The following is a 24449-nucleotide window of genomic DNA, read 5'->3' on the forward strand; positions in this document are numbered from 1 at the left end:
CTAGTGTTTTCTATTTTACAAATCATATCTGTATGTAGTAAATTTCATTTCTCTGCCGTTTTGTTTTAGTGGTCATTCTAGAGAAAGGCTGCTATTGTGTATTTCTTACGGCGTTCAGTCTTAATGCAAAAGGTGTAACTAAAATAGACACATTGCCCAATTATCTATATATCGGAAACTGGCGTCGTAGCATTTGCTGTGTGAAAATGATTAATAACGAAAATAACTACAGTAACGTATCACTGGTAAATAATCTATTTATTGTAAATATTTTATATTCAAGAACTCAGATGGAAAACCAGTCCCAAGCAAAGAAGAGGAAGCTGAAATGAGGAAGGAGTATGTAGAAGGTCCATACAAGGGAGATGAACTTCAAGTTAATGTTACAGAAGTGGAGGAGGACATAGATGAAGTTGAGATGGGAGAATTTGATAGAACGGTGAAAGACCTAAGTTGAAACAAGGCCCCGGAAGAAGACTTCGTGCCGTCAGAACTACTGCTAGCCTTGGAAGAGCCAACCATAAGAAAAATCCTCCCTTTGGTGTGCAAGATGACAGGCGGAATATCCTAAGCCTTCTAGAAGAATATAATAATTCCAATTGCAAAGAAAGCAGATGATGATGAGTGTGAATATTACCGAACTAGCAGTTTAATAAGTCGTGGTTGCAAACTTCTGACACGAATTTTTTGCGGAAGACTGTAAAACTGGTAAAAGCCAACCTCAGGGAAGAACAGTTTGGATTCCGGAGAAATGCAGAAACACACGACACAGTACTGACCCTACGACTTATCTTAGAAAATAGGTTAAGAAAAGGCAAACCTAAGTTTATAGTGCTTGTAGACTTAGAGAAAGCTTTTGACAATGTTGACTGGAATACTATCTTTAAAATTCTGAAGATATCATGAGTAAAATACAGGGATCGAAAGGCTATTTACAACTTCTACACGGCGGCCGGTGTGGCCGTGCGGTTAAAGGCGCTTCAGTCTGGAACCGCGTGACCGCTACGGTCGCAGGTTCGAATCCTGCCTCGGGCATGGATGTGTGTGATGTCTTTAGGTTAGTTAGGTTTAATTAGTTCTAAGTTCTAGGCGACTGTTGACCTCAGAAGTTAAGTCGCATAGTGCTCAGAGGCATTTGAACCATTTTGAACAACTTCTACAGAAACCAGACGGCTGTTATATATGGGTCGAGGGACATGAAATGGAAGCAGTGGATGAGAAGGGAGTGAGACAGGGTTGTAGGCTGTCCCCAATGTCATTCAATCTGTAGAATGAGCAAGCAGTAAAGGAAACCAAAGAAAAATTTTGAGTAAGAGTTAAAGTTCAGGTAGAATAAATAAAAACTTTGAGGTTTGCCTATGATATTGTAATACTGTCAGATTCAGCAAAAGAATTGGAAGATCAGTTGAACGGAATGGACAGTCTCGAGAAAGGAGGGTATGAGAGGAACTTCAATAAAAGCAAAACAATAATAACGGAATGTAGTCGAATGAAATTAGGTGATGCTGTGGGAATTAGATGAGGAAACGAGACACTTAAAGTAGAAGATCAGGTTTGTTATTTGGACAGCAAAGTAACTGATGATGGCCGAAGTAGAGGATATAAAATGTAGACTGGCAATGTCAAGAAAAGCATTTCTGAAGAAGAGAAGATTGTTAAGATCTAACATAGATTTAAGCGATACCTAGTCTTCTTTGAAGGCACACTACTGGCCATTAAAACTGCTACACCACGAAGATGACGTGCTACAGACACGAAATTTAACCGACAGGAAGAAGATGCTGTGATATGAAAATGATTAGCTTTTCAGAGCATTCACACAAGGTTGGCGCCGGTGGCGACACCTACAACGTGCTGACATGAGGAAAGTTTCCAACGATTTCTCATAAACAAACTCCAGTTGACCGGCTTTACCTGGTGAAAAGTTGTTGTGATGCCTCGTGTAAGGAGGAGAAATGCGTACCATCATCTTTCCGACTTTCATAAAGGTCGGATTGTAGCCTATCGCTATTGCGGTATATCGTATCGCGACATTGCTGCTCGCATTGGTCGAGATCCAATGACTGTTAGCAGAATATGGAAGCACAGGGTTCAGGAGGGTAATAACGAACGCCGTGCTGGATCCCAACGGCCTCGTATCACTACCAGTCAGAGATGATCTTATCCGCATGGGTGTAACTGATCGTGCAGCTACGTCTCGATCCCTGAGTCAACAGATGTGGACGTCTGCAAGACAACAACCATCTGCACGAGCAGTTCGACGACGTTTGCAGCAGCATGGACTATCAGTTCGGAGACCATGGCTGCGGTTACCCTAGACGCTGCATCACAGACAGGAGCGCCGGCGATGGTGTACTTAACGACGAACGTGGGTACAGGAACGGCAAAAAGTCATTTTATCGGATGAATACAGGTTCTGTTCACAGCATCATGATGGTCGCATCCGTGTTTGGCGACGTCGCGGTGAACGCACATTGGAAGCGTGTGTTTGTCATCGCCATAATGGCGTATCACCAGGCGTGATGGTATAGGGTGCCATTGGTTACACGTCTCGGTCACCTCTTGTTCGCATTGACGGCACTCTGAACAGTGGACGTTACATTTCAGACGTGTTACGACCCGTGGCTCTACCCTTCATTCGATCACTGCGAAACCCTGCATTTCAGCAGGATAATGCACGACCGCATGTTGCAGGTCCTGTACGGGCCTTTCTGGATACAGAAAATGTTCGACTGCTGCCCTGGCCAGTACATTCTCCAGATCTCTCACCAATTGAAAACGTCTGGTCAATGATGGCCGAGCAATTGGCTCGTTACAATACGTCAGTCACTACTCTTGATGAACTGTGGTATCGTGTTGAAGCTGCATGGGTAGCTGTACCAGTACACGCCATCCAAGCTCTGTTTGACTCAATGCCGAGGTGTATCAAGGCCGTCATTACGGCCAGAGGTGGTTTTTCTGGGTACTGATTTCTCAGGATCTATGCACCCAAATTGCGTGAAAATGTAATCACATGTCAGTTCTAGTATAATATATTTGTCCAATGAATACTCGTTTATCACCTGCATTACTTCTTGGTGTAGCAATTTACTCGGAGATGAAGAGGCTTGCGTAAGACAGAGTAGCATGAAGATCTGCAAGAAACCGGTGTTCGAGCTGAAGATGATAGCAACAACATTCTAAATATAATGTTAGGGTCAAGTTCGTCTTCTGATTTTAAGTGAACGGCATTCTCATTTTATAGACGACGAGATGTTGGCAGATCCCTATTGTGGACAACTGGGTGACGAAATGTCCCAGAAAACCGAGATTTTGTTTTTAAATATATTTTACGAAATTCTATAAGTTTTTAGAGATTTCGCTGTTTTAACCGAATATGACACGATAAATTAACGCAGTTTAGCTTATTCTCTAACATCCATAGTCCCACAGTAATCACGGTATCAGTTTTGATCTACTGAAACAATAACTTATTTTGAGCAGTACTGTGGCTCGAGAGTATTTGTATTGTTGTAGCAGTTCCAGTTCCTAAGTACGGGGCGGAGCGAGGGGGGGAGGGTTCCGTTGGAGCTAGGCTGGGTGTCTTCGGTTTTCTCCGAAAATGGTTTTGTCAACCTGTATAAAACATACTTCGACTAATGTTACTCTGCAGTGAGGACGAATATTGTTTGCGGCGAACTGCTACTAGGAAAGGCAATTCGGAAAAACTTGTTCCTGTTGGAAAGAACCCGGTCCGAATTTTTTCTTTTTTCTTGGAAGGGTTGTTTAGTGTGTTCGTGTGTGTTGTGTTGGGACAGAGCGCCCGCTGATCGCGGGCTCGGTGGGCCCGTACGGCGCGTCGCTGCACGACTACTCGGAATACAGCGGCGACTACGCGGACCGCGTGACGCGCCGGCAGCTGGCCGAGTGGCACCGCCCGCGCATGGCGGCGCTGCTGCGCGCAGGCGCGGACCTGCTCGCCGTCGAGACCATCCCTGCGCAGGCCGAGGCAGAGGCCGTCGCGGATTTGCTGCGGGACTTCCCCGCCGCGCGCGCCTGGATCGCCTTCTCCTGCAAGGTATCTCTTACAATGCGCACACCTACTATACGTGTGAATGATACCTTTTTCTATCGACCTTAGCGTGTACATTTGATAAGTTCGACAGCGCAGTAAAAGCATATGTGTTCTCAGAATGAGATTTTCGCTCTGCAACGGAGTGTGCGTTGGTATGAAACTTCCTGGCAGATTAAAACCGGCCAGGCCGAGACTCGAACTCGGGACCTTTGCCTTTCGTGGGCAAGTGCTCTGGTGCTACAGCACTTGCCCACGAAAGACAAAGGTCCCGAGTTCGAGTCTCGGCCTGGTACACAGTTTTAATCTGCCAGGAAGTCTCATACGTATTCTGTCAGGGAACTGGCATCAGAGAGCATAACATACTAAGCGCCTTTTCCAAAATCATTTCACTAGCTAACATCGTGCTGTGGTTCCTTCTGTAAACCGCTGCACGAGCCTGAAAATGACACCGAAGTAAGAGATCATGGGAATGGTAACAGAAATTACTCAACAAAGGAAAGTCCACTCGAAACTCGACTTGACGAAATACCAGTCTGATTCTACAAGGAGTATGAATACGTTCTTCTAGCAGCAGTGTACTGTAGAACATTGGAAGAACGAAAAGTGCCCAGTAGAGTTGAAAAATTACCGTACGCCACCGTAGACTGTTGTAAGAAAGCGTAGACTACGGCAGTTTTCCTAGTAGCTTTGGTCGGTTAAGGTCGTGCCCATGTTACCTGTAGGTTACGTGTGTTGCATACATTTCGTACGTTCCCTCATAACGATCGCTTTCTTTGCGTGTCTTACTAAATTGCCCTAATGACCAGGACCGATGAACTGTCTAGAAACCTAGCGTGGATATATAGAGGGCCAGGGAACCAACGTAACATTTTTGTTCAACATAGTTATTCTCCTGTCTGCAAGGATGGGCTGTCATTCCCCAAGATACCTTCCAGCACCTGATTGAATGTATGCCTGCGAGAGTGGAAGCTGTCATCAAGGCTAAGGATGAGCCAACAACATACTGAATTCCAGCATTACCGATTGAGGGCTCCACGAACTTGTAAGTCATTTTCAGCCAGGTGTCCGGATACCTTTGATCACATAGTGTACGTTCGACCAAGTATTGAAACGATGTTTTATATATTTTTGTTTCGTGGGTTTTTAGCCTATTTGTTAAGGAAATTGTGTTTTTAGCGATATGAGACAAAACTGTATAGGCTTTTTTTTTTTTTTTTTTTTTTTTATTGCAACATCCCTCTGTTTCAATGATTTTCGAATAAAACCTGAATTAAACATTGACAATTTCAAATGTACCTGGGGGATGTTTGCAGGATGAGATTTTCAGCCTGCAGCGGAGTGTGCGCTGATATGAAACTTCCTGGCAGATTAAAACTGTGTGCTGGACTGAGACTCTGCCAGGAAGTTTCATATCAGCGCACACTCCGCTGCAGGGTGTAAATCTCATTCTGCAAACATCCCCCGGGATGTGGGTGAGCCATGTCTGCGCAATATCCTTTCTTCCAGGAGTGCTAGTTCTGCAAGGTTCGTAGAAAAGCTTCTGTGAAGTTTGGAAGGTAGGAGACGAAGTACTGGCAGAGTTGAAGCTGTGAGGACGGGTCGTGAGTCGCGCTTGTGTAGCTCAGGTGGTAGAGCACTTGCCCGCGAAAGGCAAAGGTCCCGAGTTCGAGTCTCGGTCCGGCACACAGTTTTAATCTGCCAGGAAGTTTCATATCAGCACACACTCCCCTGCAGGGTGAAAATCTCATTCCGGATTCCTGATATTCACGGTACACTGGTGAAATGATCGTACGAGAAAATCCCCACTTCATCGCTACCTCAGATACGCTGTGTACCATCGCTCGTGCGCCGACTGTTACACCACATTCAGACTCACATAAATCTTGATAACATGCCATTATAGCAGCAGCAACCGATCTAAAAACTGCGCCAGGCACTTTTTGTGTACAGGCTTTACCGACCGCAGTGCCGTATTCTGTCTTTTTACGTATCTCTGTATTTGAATATGCATGCCCATACCAGTTTCTTCCCCCCCATGAACCATGGGCCTTGCCGTTGGTGGGGAAGCTTGCGTGCCTCAGCGATACAGATGGCCGTACCGTAGGTGCAACCACAATGGAGGGGTATATGTTGAGAGGCCAGACAAACGTGTGGTTTCTGAAGAGGGGCAGCAGCCTTTTCAGTAGTTGCAGGGGCAACAGTCTCGATGATTGACTGATCTGGCCTTGTAACACTAACCAAAACAGCCTTGCTGTGCTGGTACTGCGAACGGTTGAAAGCAAGGGGAAACTACAGCCGTAATTTTTCCCAAGAGCATGCAGCTCTACTGTATGGTTAATGATGATGGCGTCCTCTTGGGTAAAATATTCCGGAGGTAAAATAGTCCCCCATTCGGATATCCGGGCGGGGACTTCTCAAGAGGACGTCGTTATCAGGAGAAAGAAAACTGGCGTTCTACGGATCGGAGCGTGGAATGTCAGATCCCTTAATCGGGCAGGTAGGTTAGAAAATTTAAAAAGGGAAATGGATAGGTTAAAGTTAGATATAGTGGGAATTAGTGAAGTTCGGTGGCAGGTGGAACAAGACTTTTGGTCAGGCGAATACAGGGTTATAAATACAAAATCAAACAGGTGTAACGCAGGAGTAGGTTTAATAATGAATAAAAAAATAGGAATTCGGGTAAGCTACTACAAACAGCATAGTGAACGCATTATTGTGGCCAAGATAGACACGAAGCCCATGCGTACTACAGTAGTACAAGTTTATACGCCAACTAGCTCTGCAGATGAGGAAGAAATTGAAGAAATGTATGATGAAATAAAAGAAATTATTCAGATAGTGAAGGGAGACGAAAATTTAATAGTCATGGGTGACTGGAATTCGGTAGTAGGAAAAGGGAGAGAAGGAAACGTAGTAGGTGAATATGGATTGGGGCTAAGAAATGCCATGCCTGGTAGAATTTTGAACAAGGCACAACTTAATCATAGCTAACACTTGGTTCAAGAATCAGAAAAGAAGGTCGTATACATGGAAGAAGCCGGGAGATACTGACAGGTTTCAGATAGATTATATAATGGTAAGACATTGATTTAGGAACCAGGTTTTAAATTGTAAGACATTTCCAGGGGCAGATGTGGACTCTGACCACAATCTATTGGTTATGAACTGTAGATTAAAACTGAAGAAACTGCAAAAAGGTGGGAATTTAAGGAGATGGGACCCGGATACACTGAATAAACCAGAAGTTGTACAGAGTTTCAGGGAGAGCATAAGGGAACAATTGACAGGAATGGGGGAAAGAAATACAGTAGAAGGAGAATGGGTAGCTTTGAGGGATGAAGTAGTGAAGGCAGCAGAGGATCAAGTAGGTAAAAGGACGAGGGCTAGTAGAAATCCTTGGGTAACAGAAGAAATGTTGAATTTAATTGATGAAAGGACAAAATATAAAAATGCAGTAAATGAAGCAGGCAAAAAGGAATACAATCGTCTCAAAAATGAGATAGACAGGAAGTGCACAATGGCTAAGCAGGGATGGCTAGAGGAGAAATGTAAGGATGTAGAGGCTTACCTCACTAGGGGTAAGATAGATACTGCCAGCAGGAAAATTAAAGAGACCTTTGGAGAAAAGAGAGCCAATTGTATGAATATCAAGAGCTCAGATGGAAACCCAGTTCTAAGCAAAGAGGGGAAAGCAGAAAGGTGGAAGGAGTATATAGAGAGTCTATACAAGGGCGATGTACTTGAGGACAATATTATGGAAATGGAAGAGGATGTAGATGAAGATGAAATGGGAGATACGATACTGCGTGAAGAGTTTGACAGAGCAATGAAAGATCTGAGTCGAAACAAGGCCCCGGGAGTAGACAACACTCCATTAGAACTACTGACGGCCTTGGGAGAGCCAGTCCTGACAAAACTCTACCATCTGGTGAGCAAGATGTATGAGACAGGCGAAATTCCCTCAGACTTCAAGAAGAATATAATAATTCCAATACCAAAGAAAGCAGGTTTTGACAGATGTGAAAATTACTGAACTATCAGTTTAATAAGCCACAGCTGCAAAATAATAACGCGAATTATTTACAGACGAATGGAAAAACTGGTAGAAGCCGACCTCGGGGAAGGTCAGTTTGGATTCCGTAGAAATGTTGGAACACGTGAGGCAATGCTGACCCTACGACTTACCTTAGAAGAAAGATTAAGGAAAGGCAAACCTACGTTTCTAGCATTTGTAGACTTAGAGAAAGCTTTTGACAATGTTGACTGGAATACTCTCTTTCAAATTCTGCTGTAGCCTCCCCCGATGTTATTCAATCTGTATATTGAGCAAGCAGTGAAGGAAACAAAAAAAAAATTCGTAGTAGGTATTAAAATCCATGGAGAAGAAATAAAAACCTTGAGGTTCGCCGAAGACATTGTAATTATGTCAGAGACAGCAAAGGATTTGGAAGAGCAGTTGAACGGAATGGATAGCGTCTTAAAAGGAGGATATAAAATGAACATCAACAAAAGCAAAACGAGGATAATGGAATGTAGTCGAATTAAGTCGGGAGATGCTGAGGGTATTAGATTAAAAAATAAGACATTTAAAGTAGTAAAGGAGTTTTGCTATTTGGGGAACAAAATAACTGATGATGGTCGAAGTAGAGGGGATATAAAATGTAGACTGGCAATGGCAAGGAAAGCGTTTCTGAAGAAGAGAAATTTGTTAACATCGGGTATAGATTTAAGTGTCAGGAAGTCATTTCTGAAAGTATTTGTATGGAGTGTAGCCATGTATGGAAGTGAAACATGGACGATAAATAGTTTGGACAAGAAGAGAATAGAAGCTTTCGAAATGTGGTGCTACAGAAGAATGAAGATTAGATGGGTAGATCACATAACTAATGAGGAGGTTTGAATAGGATTGGGGAGAAGCGAAGTTTGTGGCACAACTTGACTAGAAGAAGCGATCGGTTGGTGGGACATGTTCTGAGGCATCAAGGGATCACCAGTTTAGCATTGGGGGCCAGCGTGGAGGGTAAAAATCATAGAGGGAGACCAAGAGATGAATACACTAAGCAGATTCAGAAGGATGTAGGTTGCAGGAGGTACTGGGAGATGAAGAAGCTTGCACAGGATAGAGTAGCATGGAGAACTGCATCAAACCGGTCTCAGGACTGAAGACCACGACAACAACAGCCAGTTTCTTTGGCGCTTCATTGTATGATACTGAATTCGGAACTACCACACCTATCTACAATAACTGTAATTGAGAGCACAATCTTTCTTTTATATTTCAATCACGCAGTATCATTTAATTTGGACCTTTTAATGTATTTCAGTACAATCTCCCCGACTTAAGTGATAGAGCGCCATCAATAAGCGAATACTCCACGATTCGGGAATGACACACTCAACAAAAATAAAACAAAAATATTAAACGCCGCCGCTTCTTTGACCTTGACAGTTAACAATCAAAGTAGCGCTCTGCCTCTTCAGGCGTTGGCAACACGCGACCCTCTACAGTGTCCTATTTGAAAACAGGCTATCCGCCACTTTCCACTGTGAAAGTCTCAGTTTATTTACATACCATTCATTAATGGTCCCACTTTGCTACGCTGCACACTAAACATCGGGCTTTGGGTACGGTCTATTTAACCGTTTGTTGGAAAATTCAAACTAACGAGCCAAGTGATGTTCGCCGTTTATTTTATTCCCCAAAATTCCACCAAAACGCACTTGAGTCGTTGCCTCGGACTTCAAACGACATAATCCGCCACTGGCAGACAAACAAACAAGCGAATTACCTCTTGGCGAGCAGTAAGTCACTAACAATACACCGCGGATAAAAAAATCATATAGCTCCGATATCACCACAAATTCAGTGATTATTATCGCATCAACACTTTGTTCCAGCTGTGCCTTCCACAGCCTAAATTTACCGCAATTCACTATAATCGACCCAACACTAAAAATCAAAGAAAAGATCACCCCTGGCAGTTTTTCGCCAATTCTGTGGCTTAACTATTGCTATGAAAATTCATGATAGCTTAAATATTCCATGATAGGCCTTGGGAAGGGAAAACTCTCGCAGCTAGGGGAATTCACGGTAGTCTCCGCTCAAAAATCTTTCTGATGGCACTCTTAAGCCCATTCCACAGACAATCTGGTTACGCCAGGCAATTACTCCACTCTCGTCCAAGCCTTGCTAAGCCCGATCGCCTTGCGACGAACCAACTCGCACGATGCCTGTATGTAGACAGGCTAAGACCTACATCTGGATTGTCGGGGGCCTGCACGTGAGCTGTCAATCTCTCTCGTGCAAATCACGCGGGAATTATTAAAAACGAGCAAACACGTTACGCCTCTTCTACTTCTGACAGTGCGTTATCGGCAGCAACCTTGGCATACTGGAGCGGCAGCCGGCTGCTTCGTAGCGCTGTTGCACCATGCTGACTTCTGCGATGGCCAGTGTCGCTTCGCATTTACAACATGCCTCAGACTTCTGTCATCTTGACGTGTACCGTGCATCTAGAACACAGTTTTTTCACACCATCTAAGATACCATACACATCAAACTACACATTTTCATTTGGTTTTAATACATATATGTGTTCGGATGCCGAGCAATAGGAAATGCGAATATACATCTTGTATCTGCCACAACACATTCCCTGTGTAATAAAGCTGGTTTCTGAAATACTATTTTTGGAAAAGAAGCTGTACACAATGTGCTGTCGGAGTATTTTCAACGTACCTGATTAAAATACCTAAACGTTCATTACTGTTCTAATTGTTTATTTTAATCATATTTGCTTTATGGTTTAAATTGTTATTTTATGTTTTACAATCAAGTTGTTTTTGTTTTTTTGTTTTTTCGTTTACCGTTTCACACGTCACTATTATGACAGAAAATAATTACAGTAATGGTAAACTATAAGCAAATGCTTAAAACATATTTTTTACACCATCCACATTAAAATGAACGAAATTTGTTCACGTAATATACACGACAGAAAAGACAAAACAAAACAGAATTCAGCAGGATTTAAAACTATCATGAGTAACCCACTAAATATCATGATTTGTATCATGCATATTTCACTACATTGGTAAGCCTTGACGAAGAGGATTAATTATATGCTAGTGATTGCGTCTTGTTTCTCAAGTGCAATTTGACGTCATAATCTTTCAACAGAACTAGATCTGAAAATCGTCTTACAAAAGTTCTTTCCAACATCGGAAACCATATAAGGTCCACAGCTATACCTGTGCAATCGAGCCGTTTGTGATCATCAAATGGGTACGACGCTCGAAACTGTTTTTTGGCACTGACCACCCGCCTATCCATAGTGGTGAGTTTGGACCGAGAATTCGAGAATCTCTTCTTGAAGCCCCAAATGTCCGTGTGACAGCATCGAAATCTGGTAAATCCAATTAGGTCAAAAGATATTTGAAAACCGTTTTTCTTTCCAATGAGGGAGAAATGTCTGTATTACTTTCAGATTCTTATCGTGGAACCGGGGTAAGGCCACTGGCGTAAAATAGGAAATGAGCGGTTCAGAATTTCAAATGAACCTTCAGTTCCCTGGAAATACATTGTACCGGGACCCTAAACCTTACTGATCTGCTGAATGCAGAAAGATACCTTGCTTGGATATTCAACTTGTCAGTTTTCTAAGCAGAAAACCAAAGGTCTTAAATTGACATATTTGTGAAATCTGAAAACAAAATTTATAATATGGCGCGTTTCGGCCTTAACTTATTCTCAGAAGCCCAAAATACGTCAAATATAAATTTTTAACAAAAAGGAATCTGTTGCTTTTAAGAGACCCATTACAACAGTGTTCAAGAAGTCCTCACAGTTCACACTACGGTCGTAGGCCTCCTACACTATTTTAAGAGGACCTGGAAGACATGGTGTGTTGTTTTATTATTATTTTGAAATATAATAACACAAAAGCTTCAGTAAACAGTGAAATGAAACTTTAACCAAATAATTAATATACTATGACCTCTACGTGACAAAAAGTTAAAAACTATGGGATTAATAATGGAATGAAAATTGATTTTTATCTTACTGCTGAATTACGTGTAATTTTTATTATAGGCGCTCTGTTCTTCCATCCTCTTCAGAATAAAAGCTCAAAACAAATTTTATTCTTTTAATTATAAATTTTTTTTTTTAAATATGTATTTTAGAAGTCAGTTTTTTCTCCTAATAATGTAAGAAAATATGGAACACTACAGCTTAAATAAATTAATATATTGTTGAATACTCTGGTTCCGTTTTTGTTTTTGTAGCTTTATTATTGGTTGAGATAATGATTTCTAAATATGCAAAGACGATGATTACAGGAAATTGAAATTTAATATTTGTATGTCATGTTGTTCTCAGTGATAACACGTCAAAATACTCCAGTTCGATTGCGAGTGTATTTTTAATCTTCTTTAGTTCTGTTTTTTCTTTGTTAATGTAGCCTCCTTTGTCACGCTTCCAGCAAGTTTTTCAGTTTCACCAACACACTGCCTATCCACTCTTAGAAGCCCATTTTTCATGTTGTCCCCAGTTTTGATGCTTCATCTGTTCATGATTTTTAATCTGCTTGCTACTTCATGATTAACACATATTATGGCCTCCACCACAGGAATGTGAAAGGCTGACACGCCAAAAAATCCAATTTTTGGGAATTATTCTCAAGTACAACTGTTGAAACTTTCATTTGGATTCTGTAGTTTGCTATGTAAACTTTTTCCATGAGCTCAGAATCATGAAAATCTCTATATATTGTGTTTAGTTCTACCAAAACAGTTTCTGGCGTGGGGTGTGCATGAGTATGTTTTTGTCCGTTTGCTTCACATCTATTGTACTTGCACTATGAAGTATTAGGCCTAACTTCACTGCGGCATAACAAATTCTTCTTTTTTAATACGACTTCCAACAACATTCTTGTGTTCATCATCGTAAAATTTACGACTGCAATTAAACTTCTTTGTTTTTGACATTTTGCGACATTAAATCGATGAAATACGCCTCTAAAAGTCACAACACCGAGTTTACAACCAACTGCTTGCGAAAAGCGTAAGTAAACTGAAGTAATTTATTTGTATCGACAGACAGATTGACCGCAATACATCCCTGCTTGCAGTACCGTCGATATGTTCTTCGAGGATAATACATAAGCGAGTTGCTATGGAAACGTCGTCACCAAAATTAAATAAAAAGGCATAATAGCTAACGTCTTGTGTCTGATAATAGTGTAACAGTTCACCGTTAAAAAAGAAAAACACCTTGCCTCTGCTTTAAAAAGGCACTTAAACACGAAATGACTAGGAAGCATACGTAAAGCACATATTTTTAGAATCAAGAAGAATTACAAAGTTTTATTCAATGAAGAACAAAGCCCAAATTTCAATTTTTTGAGCCCTCATGACGTGCAAATCTCCTTAAGGGGAGACTCCATCCAAAAATTAAATTTTTATCCTATTTTTCCGATTTCAACCAAATTTTAAAATCATTTCTATCACGTAAAGACGTAGCAAAATCGAAGTTTTAAAATCCAGAACTTCATTGACTTTTCAGATTTGAATTTTTAATGTTATTTTTAATGGTGGTTTTGAAAACCAACTTTTGGTACTCGTCAGTTTTCACATTCAAGATTTTTTAGGTTCATTAACAGGACATAGTTCAACGCATTCATTCTTATGGGAAGTGTTATTAATTTACTTTCCGTTTTTTTTGAAACTTCAAACTTAAATTTTCTTTAATAATCGGTTCATAAATATGATAACAGAATAGATAAATTACAGAATGAAATTTTTACTCTGCAGTGGAGTGTGCGGCGATATGAAACTTCCTGGCTGATTAAAACTGTGTGCCGGACCGAGACTCGAACTCCGGTCCGGCACACAGTTTTAATCTGCCACCATGTTTCCGATAAATTACATTTTCGATTATATTAATGCACAGAAGTAAGCATTTAATGATTCCTATAAAATTCATTGAGATTGCCTAATATCTAGGATACAAAAAGTTGACAATGCACTGAGAAAAACAGACTCAAGGGGGAATGGATTTTAAAATTTTATTAAATATTAATGCTAGTACAAGACACATACCCACGTAAATTGACCATCATTATACTTTTCCCTTCTTACTCTTGTAAAGCTTCTTCTTTTTGTAATTTCAGGACGACGGTTGCCTTTTTCTTGAATTTTTCTTTCTCCAGGCAGAATCTTGTGGACTGCTTCATTCGTCTCTGGATAAGCAGATTTTCTTCTGAAAGAATGATGGTAAAGGAGTGCTGATACTCTTGCTCTCTTCAGTCTTGAAACATCCCGTACTGAACTGAGAAACAGCTTCTACATGACCCAAATGCATTTCCCTCTTAGACTCAAAAACGTCAGTGTGTCACTTAGTCCAAATGACAACGTGCTGATTTTCTTTTGCATTCTGTGTCTTGCCACCAGTGTATCGTTCCAGCAGAGCATCAGATGCAAGTCTGTGCCAGACAGGTACTACATTGACCCCAATATTCCTACTAACAGGAGTGTGAAAATTATATTTATAACGTCTTGGTAGTTCACCTAGTACTTGGAATTCGATTGAAGCGATAATGATTTTGGGATGAAAGAGTAAACACTTCAAAGATGTGAAATACACATTAAAATATTTCTGGAAAATGTTGAAGATTTCAAACGTTCTGTGCTGCGACAGGACGGGGAGCGCATCTCGCACGGGGAGCGCTTCTGCGAGGCGGCGCGCAGCTGCTGGGAGCGCAACCCGCGCCAGCTGCTGGCGGTGGGCGTCAACTGCCTCAAGCCGCGCTTCGTCGCGCCGCTGGTCGCCTCCCTCAACGACGGCCGCGACGCCTGCCCCATCCCCGTCGTCGCCTACCCCAACAGCGGCGAGAACTTCGACACGCAGCTGGGGGCGTAAGTCTTACATCTCGTGCTGTGGAAACTTCTACCGTAGTTACGGACGATCAGGTTAAAAATACACAACTGGCCATTAAAGTTGCTGCCCCACGAAGATGACGTGCTAAAGACGCGAAATTTAACCGACAGGAAGAAGATGCTGTGATATGCAACTGATTAGCTTTTCAGAGCATTCACACAAAGTTGCCGCCGGTGGCGACACCTACAACGTGCTGACATTAGGAAAGTTTCCAACCGATTCCTCATACACAAACAGCAGTTGCCCGCCATGTCTGGTAAAACGTTGTTGTGATGCCTCGTGTAAGAAGGACAAACGCATACCATCACGTTTCCGACTTTGATAAAGGTCGAACTGTAGCCTATCGCAATTGCGGTTTATCGTATCGCGACATTGCTGCTCGCGTTGGTCGACATCCAATGACTGTTAGCAGAATATGGAATCGGTGGGTTCAGGAGGGTAATACGGAACGCCGTGCTGGATCCCAACGGCCTCGTATCACTAGCAGTCGAGATGACAGGCATCTTATCCGCATGGCTGTAACGGATCGTGCAGCCACATCTCGATCCCCGAGTCAACAGATGGTGACGTTTCCAAGATAACAACCATCTACACGAACAGTTCGACGACGTTTGTAGCACCATGGACTATCAGCTCGGAGACTATGGCCGCGGCTACCCTTGACGCTGCATCACAGACAGGAGCGCCTGCGATGGTGTACCCACGACGAACCTGGGTGCACGAATGGCAAAACGTTACTTTTTCGGATGAATCCAGGTTCTGTTTACAGCATCATGATGGCCGCATCCGTGTTTGGCGACATCGCGGTGAACGCACATTGGAAGCGTGTATTCCCCATGGGCATACTGGCGTATCACCGGGCGTGATGATATGGGGTGCCATTGGTTACACGTCTCGGTCACCTCTTGTTCGCATTGACGGCACTTTGAACAGTGGACGTTACAAATGCAGATGTGATCCGACCCGTGGCTCTACCCTTCATTCGATCCCTGCGAAACCCTACATTTCAGCAGGATAATGCGCGACCGCATGTTGCAGTTCCTGTACGGGCCTTTATGGATACAGAAAATGTTCGACTGCTGCCCTGGCCAGCAAATTCTCCAGATCTCTCACCAACTGCAAACGTCTAGTCAATGGTGGCCGAGCTACTGGCTCGTCACAATACGCCAGACACTATTCTTGATGAACTGTGGTATCGTGTTGAAGCTGCATGGTCAGCTGTACCTGTACACGGCATCCAAGCTCTGTTTGACTCAATGCCCAGGCGTATCAAGGCCGTTATTACGGCCGCAGTTGGTTGTTCTGGGTACTGATTTCTCAGGATCTATACACCCAAATTGCGTGAAAATGTAATCACACGTCAGTTCTAGTATAATATATTTCTCCAATGAATACCGGTTTATCATCTGCATTTCTTCTTGGTGTAGCAGTTTTAATAGCCAGTAGTGTATATCGTGAACTGTGGGGACAAAAGTCATGGGATATATCCTAATAGTAAGTCAGGCCTCCTTTTGCCCAGCTAGTCCATCAGCTCGATGTGGCAAAGACGCAACAAGTGGTTGGAAGGGCCCTGTAGAAACATTTAGCCCTGCTGCTTCTATAGCCACCCATAATTGCAAAAGTATTGGTGGTGCAGGACTTTATGCATGAGCTGGCCTGTCGATTATGTCCCATAAATGTTCGGTGGAATTCATGTGGGACAATCTGGGTGACCAAACCATTCGCTCGAATTGTCCAAACTGTTCTTCAGACCATTCGCAAATAACTGTGGACCAGTGACAGCACCGTCACTGTTTGGGAGCATGAGGTCTATGAATGGCTGCAGATGGACTCCAAGTAACCGAACAGAAGCATTTCCAGTCAATGACAGGTTCACTCGGACCAGAGGATCCAGTCTATTGCATGTAAACACAGCCCACACCATTATGAAGCCACCACAAGCTTGCAGAGTGCCCTGTTGACAACTTAGGTTCATGGCTTCCTGGTGTCTGCATCACACTCGAACCCCCTCATCAGCTCTTACCAGCTCAAATCGGGACTCATTTGACCAGGCCATGGTTTATCAGTCGTCTAGCGTCTAACTGATATGGTTTCGAGCTCAGGAGAGGCGCTGCAGGCGATGTCGATAGTCCGCTGCCACAGCCCATCAACGCCAAATTTAGCTGCACATCATAACGGTTAAGATCTTCGTACGTCCCACGTTGTATTCTGCGGTTGTTTCAAGCAGTGTTGCTTGTCTGTTAGCACTGACAACTATAAGTAGACGCCGTTGCGCTCGGCCGTTAAGTGAGGGCCATCAGACTTGCGTTGTTCACGGTGAGAGGTAATACTTGAAATGTGGTATTCCCGGCACATTCTTGACACTACGAATCTCATATTATTGAATTCCCTAAGTATTTCCGAAATGTACTGTCCCATGCGTCTATCTCCAAGTACCATTCCGCATTAAAGTCTGTTGGTTCTCGTCGTGTGGCCATAATCACGTTGGAAACCTTTTGACATGAATGACCTGAGTACAGATGACAGCTTCTCCAATGCACTGTCTCACTGTACCTCGTGCACACGATGCTACCACCATCTGTGTCTGTGCATACCGGTATCACACGACTTTTGTCACTTCAACGAACATCTGCACGTGTACCCTACAACACACCCACAGTGTATGACGGAGAGTACCTCCGGTACATCATTTCGCATTTTCCCTATTCGGTTTGTGAGTGATCGATGGGAGGAATAACTGTCGCTAAGCTCCAGTATGAGCTTCGATTTTGTCGTCGTCATTATCTCGAGACATGTGTTCAAAAGGACGAAATATGTTGACAACCTCTTCTTGTGAAAGTACACTCTCGGAATTTCAACAGTAAATCTTTCCAAAATTCACAACGTCACTTTTCTAGCGTCTGCCACTGGTGTTTGTTGAGAATTGCCTTAATGCTCTCACGCTTACTAAAGGAACCCATGACGAAACGTGCAGCTCTTCGTTGTACCTTCTGTCTCTTCTCTCATTAAAATTGTAACAGTAGGAAGGATAGGAAATAATGAAATTTTACAAGTTGTGCGTGTAGAGTATAAAATGTGTACTTGAAGTGGGATGTACCGGGTGCGATCTTTAGTAGGAAGAGTTGTCATCTATAACAGCAACAATTATTATAATGTGGCTGAGAATCGCGTCATTCCACGCTACTTCAGCTCTGTGTTACAGTTCATCAGGCGTAAGGGCCGGCTGGTACTGCCGCGCCAGTTCCTCGGCAACACATGACAAAATCTTTGCAGTGGGCAACAGCTCTGAATAACATGCTGGTCAGGATAACATTCGAACTCCTTCTGTATACATGTAGATGATGACAGTACGGGCAACATGTGGTCGTGCGTTATCGTGTTGAAAGATAGCATCACAGGTGCGTCAAAGATACAACTGAGCCACCTTCTTAAGGGCAGTGAGTACGCCCTGTACCTACGATGTTAAAACTGTAATATTGATGACCCTTTACGTCAGAAACTTTTATAAATAGAGACCTGAAATTTTTATTAAGTATCGTATAACTCCTTTTATGATTATTAAATAACATTCAAAACATACAGACAAATAATTAATTACAATTTTTTAAAATTATGTTCAGTATTTCTTTAAAAACTCCACTTTTTCCCTTTGTAAGTAAGGAACTGTTAGAGGTAGGTGTATATGGGTGATTCAGTAGCTAAAGCGTACTGAGAGGTTACTAAATGTAAAATTAGATTTAGATATCTGTAATAGTTCTTGAGATAATGAGTTAAATATTTAAAAAACCAAGTTCAAAATTTTAGATGGTATCAACTCACATATGGGGGCATGCAAATTAACACAAACAACCAGGGACATAATCAGCATTTTTTGTATCATGTCCTCGATCATCCTACAAGTATAGATGCTTTCTTCTTTTCCTGCCTCTTGCTTCTTCAGTCATTTCTTCTGCTTTATGCAGGGCGTTCATGATTCTAAATCGATCTATGTGTTGGAAGGCTTGAGGTGTGTTGACTCCTGGAGCGCCATCAAGTTGCTCTAGTACCCTTATTCTTCCCTTGTTACCATCATTAAACGTTATTACAGTATCAAAACACCCAGATATAGAGTTTTAATTCCTACAAAGACATTTTTCGGCATGCAGCTCCAAATCACATTATTGAAACACTCATTCAGCTTTTGTGTCCGACCATTGAGACATTTGGAAAGAAGGTTTAATAGCTGGTGTAACAACTTCCATCACTGCAGATGGTATGTTGCTTTTGTGCGCAAATTGTTGTTTTGTACCTGCGCCTGAGCTTTAGAGCACTTGCACCGCGAATCTGCGCGCAGTGGACACAAACTGTATAAAGGAGTATCATCAATGGATGATTTCTGGAATAAAGGTAACCCACAAAGCTCTTTTCATTTCTTGTGAGTCATATGGGTCGTATCTTATTGCCTTTCCATAATAATGGTGAAGTGTTTTTATTTATAAGTTTTCCTTTATCATTTAGAGTTTATTATCTTTAGAGTTCAACTTTTACAAAACACTAGATACAATAGGGATATTGCCACTTCTGCTTACGCAGTGTATCCAACCTCTTAAATGAACATGAAATCAAGAATAAATAGCTGAGCACCACAGCCTTCTGAGGTGTGCTGACTACTTCCAGCGATATAGTCAAGTAAGTCAATGGAAAATGATTATATTTTATTACATTTGCACATTAATGTTGACATGACAAAAAGTACACTTCCAATCGGTATTATTTGACAAATAATACATCATATTGTCCATGAGAGATCTAATATTTTTAAGAGATAATATCCGGAAAATGTCACTTTTAGACCAGTTTCACCGTACTTACTGCAACTTCTGCTGGCCGAATTAACTGGCTATGCGAGCCAGAGATGATCGTGTTCTGTACCCAATGGCACACTCTACCAACACGCCAGCTGCTTTATGGCGACGAAGAATACAATTTAGCGTCGATTCTCCTTAGACACGCCACACACGGATACGTCTGTTACGATGCTGTACGCAGAATCGGGATACGCTTGAAAAGACGACGTGATACCACTCCTGTGTCCAGTGTTGCCGGCGAGCACACCACCGCCGTGTGACTAAGTGACGTCAGTGGGTGCGGGGGGCCAGCGCAAGGATCAAAACTTGCTACAAGCGTGAAGCACCCGTCGTTATCCAAAGGCCGCCTCCGCGACTTACTGTGTGCCACTGCCACAGTGAATGTTGTAGTTTATTCTGATTTCGGCCGTCTGCTAACGTCACTCAGTGTCACGGCGTACCGGGGCTGTCAAGACCAGCTCAAGTCGCCCTCCTGCGCATGCGTTACCTCGGTCCTCCGCTGGAACGTTCCAGAGGCTGCTTCCACACCTACGTGCCAGTCCCGGCAGATTTTTACTGCTAGTGACGCTGGCAAACAGAGCTGTCGAAAGCTCGACGATTTTTATTCCAAGTGACGCGGCTTATAAGCCGAGAAGACTTCATTCTTGCACGCCATCGTGAAACCCTCCGAAGTCACAAAATAAGTATTGTCAGTGTCGTGTTGAGTATGTATGACGTCACTCGTCACAATATCTTTACGGCGTGGTTCCAGGTATCAGTAGGATCAATCCACCACTGGTAGGAAGTAGCAGGGGGTGAGGTTTGTTACAAATGTATTTATTTTGCCTTATCTGCCCAGCTACTAGCCAACTATAGTGTTATCCTATTTAGAATTTCACATTCTTTTGCTACTTTGACAGAAAATTTTCGATACTTCTCCCCATTTCTTAATCATGTATTAGCCCTCCTCAAAACAGAAACGTATGAACTTTCTTAATCTAAAGCTGAGTATATTAATAATTAAAAATCGTATTGCACTCGATACGTTGTATGGGGTCGTCATTGGAAATTAAAGTAATCGGGCAAGAGTAACATCTCACACAAATCAAATTATACGCTGCTGGGAAAAATATGCAGCACCCCAAAGAACAAGGTCATTTTACTGACAAGAGAAGTGATAGGAATTTCGCCATTGTAGGAGTATATGATAACAAATTCAACCCAAATGAAACACATATCAGCGTAAAGGGTGCCGAAACAGTCGCATCAGTGCACAGTATAGGCCTATCCCCCCAAACCCTCTGGCGGTAACGCAGGTGTGCATTCTTGCAAGCAAACCATCATAAAGGTCACGAACTGTATCCTGCGACAAACTTCCCACTTTGTAATTCGTTCTTGCAGACCCTGCAGATTGAGTGAGCTCTCATTTTATCATGTGCCGCACATGCTCAGTTGGCGAGACCAGGGCAGTGTTGTACTTCAAAAGGAGGACGTTGCGTCTTAGCAGCCGTAAAGCAGCACGTCAACTTCCTGGCGGATGAATGGCTCGAGCACGGGGATAACAGCCCGTACAATGTAGCGAGCACTGGATAACTTACATTGCAGAAACACCAAATATGACTGCGAGTCGTAACTGATGGCTCCCAAGACCAGGAAGCCTCGGATTTCGTGATTGGATGGCGTTCGGTCGGCCCCTGCTGCTAGCACAGCGCGTCGTTCTTGACGTGTGCCTGTACTTCGCAGACATCCAGAACGTGGTCTATAATTGCATGGAAGCTCCGTATTCCACTGTGGAAAGCAGCGACACACCACTCATACACTATGCTCAACAAGTGCAGCAACCCATAGATACTTCCATCCAGGTTCCCACAGACCCACAATGCGACCACATACAGATAACGGAAGCTGGTCAGCAGCAATTACGTACTCATCGGTGGGGCATGGGTGTACCCTAGAATGAATGTTGCGCTGTTAATCTCTAAACTCAGTTCAGTTACTGCCTGCAGAATCAAAAGAGAGAGTGCACATACAGGCCTCCTGAGTGTCATTTGCTCACCGATGACCGTGAGAAATTAATCACTAACACTACAACCTCTCAGTATACACGTAATACCCTGGAGACACTGAATTCAGTACTTGAGGGTGTTAATTTTTTTCCCAACTGTATAAATGACTGCAACCAGTCTCTGACACTGGTGTGCACCTGTGGAGTCGATCAACTATTGCACTTGCTTTGGGTCGGTGTCTTCACATGTTGGAATTGAGGGATGAATATCCATCCCTTGAATGTATCTTGTGATTTACTACTGGCCATTAAAATTGCTATACCACGAAGATGACATGCTACAGACAACAGCCATCTGCACGAACAGTTCGACGACGTTTGCAGCAGCATGGACTATCAGCTCGGAGACCATGGCTGTAGTTACCCTTGACGTTGCATCACAGACAGGAAAGCCTGCGATGGTGTACTCAGCGACGAACATAGGTGCACGAATGGAAAAACGTCATTTTTTCGGATGAATCCAAGTTCTGTTTACAGCATCATGATGGTCGCATCCGTGTTTGGCGACATCGCGGTGAACGCACATTGGAAGCGTGTATTCGTCGTCGCCATAATGGCGTATCACCAGGCGTGATGGTATGGGGTGCTATTGGTTACACGTCTCGGTCACCTCTTGTTCGCATTGACGGCACTTTGAACAGTGGACGTTACATTTCAGACGTGTTATGACCCGTGTCTCTACCCTTCATTCGATCACTGCGAAACCCTGCATTTCAGCAGCCGACCGCATGTTGCAGGTCCTGTACGGGCCTTTCTGGATACAGAAAATGTTCGACTGCTGCCCTGGCCAGCACATTCTCCAGATCTCTCACCAATTTAAAACGTCTGGTCAACGGTGGCCGAGCAACTGGCTCGTCACAATACGCCTGTCACTACTCTTGATGAACTGTGGTATCGTGTTGAAGCTGCATGAGCAACTGTACCTGTACACGCCATCCAAGCTCTGTTTGACTCAATGCGCAGGCGTATCAAGGCCGTTATTACGGCCAGAGGTGGTTGTTGTCGGTACTGATTTCTCAGGACCTACGCACCTAAGTTGCGTGAAAATGTAGTCACATGTGAGTTCTAATGTATTTGTCCAATGAATACACGTTTATCATCTGCATTTCTTCTTGGTGTAGCAATTTTAATGGCCAGTAGTATATATATATATATATATATATATATATATATATATATATATATATATAGAGAGAGAGAGAGAGAGAGAGAGAGAGAGAGAGAGAGAGAGAGAGAGAGTGAGTGAGTGAGTGAGAGGGGGGAGGGGGGGGGGAGGTTCTCTGGATCGGTGTCATTCATCAAATGTTCAAACGTGCGTGAATTCCTACGGGACCAAACTGCTGAGATCATCGGTCCCTACACTTGCACACTATTTCAACTACCTTACGCTAAGAACAACACATACACACACACACACCCCCATGCCCGAGGGAGGACTCGAACATCCGGCGGGAGCGGCCGCGCAATCCGTGACAGGGCGCCTCTAACTGCGCGGCTGTCATTCATCAGAAGGCCCTTGTGTTGCAGTGCTAACGAAGGCTGTGCTTGTAGGTGGGTGGACGGCGACAACTGCAAGCCGGTGGAGACGTACGTGCGCGACTGGCTGTCCCTGGGCGTGTGCTATGTGGGCGGCTGCTGCCGCACCACAGACCAGGACGTCAGCCGGATCCGCGCCGAGGTGAAGAAGTGGCAGGCGGGGCGCGCCGCCACCGGCACCGCCGCCAACGGCCACGCCTGAGCCAGCCCTCCGCTGCCTCGTCTAACGCCTACTGTCTTTCGTTTACACACTGTGCTGGAAAACGTGTTCTGTATTTCGCAAAATTAAAACTTTACTCTAAAAAGCAGCTAATGATCCTTTTTTATTTATCTCTTTTATTTACAGTTATTTTGATCGTATTCGGCGAATTTTAGACAGCTCACCATTTTCCCGCTCTTATGAATCATCGTCAGAGCTAAAATAAAAATGGAAAAAATATCGGTGAAATCCTTTGTGAAATCATTTGCCTAAAACTAAGAAATAAAATATCCTGCCGGAAAAAAGGAGACTCTTTTAGAGGTTTCCATTTCTGTCAAAATTTATTGCTGTAAAGTGCATATTGAGTACATGAAATTAACACATCAATAGCACAGCAGTTCCGAGATACTAGTAATCGACCAATGCTGAAACACACACATCAGTAAGTGATATAGCCCCCATGGGCGGCAATGCAGGTTCTGTCTCTGACATCCAGTCGATCGTACAGGTGACGAATACTGTCCTGCGATACGTTACGTCACGCTTGTTCCACCTGTTCTCTTAGCTCTGTAAAAGTTGTTGGCTGCCGAGTCGCACGAGTCACTTCTCGTCCCATCATATCACACACGAGCTCGGTATTGTGCTGGTCAGGGAAGCTGCTGCGCGTCTTGCAGAGCGTGTTGAGTTTCACAGGCAGTTCATGGGAGAGGATTATCCTGTTGGGACATCTCCTTCCTATTGCAGGAATGGCAAAAGAATGGGTCTAACAACTTTATGCATGTACCTTAGCGTCCCCTCCAAAAACACCAAAGGTGAACGAGAGTTGTAGC

General features: G+C 43.3%; 1 protein-coding gene across 1 annotated transcript in view; it reads left to right on the forward strand.

The window, feature by feature from the left end:
* LOC124595637 (homocysteine S-methyltransferase YbgG-like) overlaps positions 1-23728 on the forward strand; it is an 84703-nt gene extending 60975 nt beyond the window's left edge. The window contains exons 4-6 of the mRNA XM_047134465.1: positions 3798-4057; positions 14754-14971; positions 23436-23728. Coding sequence (XP_046990421.1) covers positions 3798-4057; positions 14754-14971; positions 23436-23622 — 665 coding nt within the window. The 3' untranslated portion in view covers positions 23623-23728. The remainder of the gene's footprint in view (positions 1-3797; positions 4058-14753; positions 14972-23435) is intronic.
* Positions 23729-24449: the final 721 nt, after the last annotated feature.

Source organism: Schistocerca americana, chromosome 2, assembly GCF_021461395.2.
Source record: "Schistocerca americana isolate TAMUIC-IGC-003095 chromosome 2, iqSchAmer2.1, whole genome shotgun sequence".
In the NCBI taxonomy this organism is placed as follows: Eukaryota; Metazoa; Arthropoda; class Insecta; order Orthoptera; family Acrididae; genus Schistocerca; species Schistocerca americana.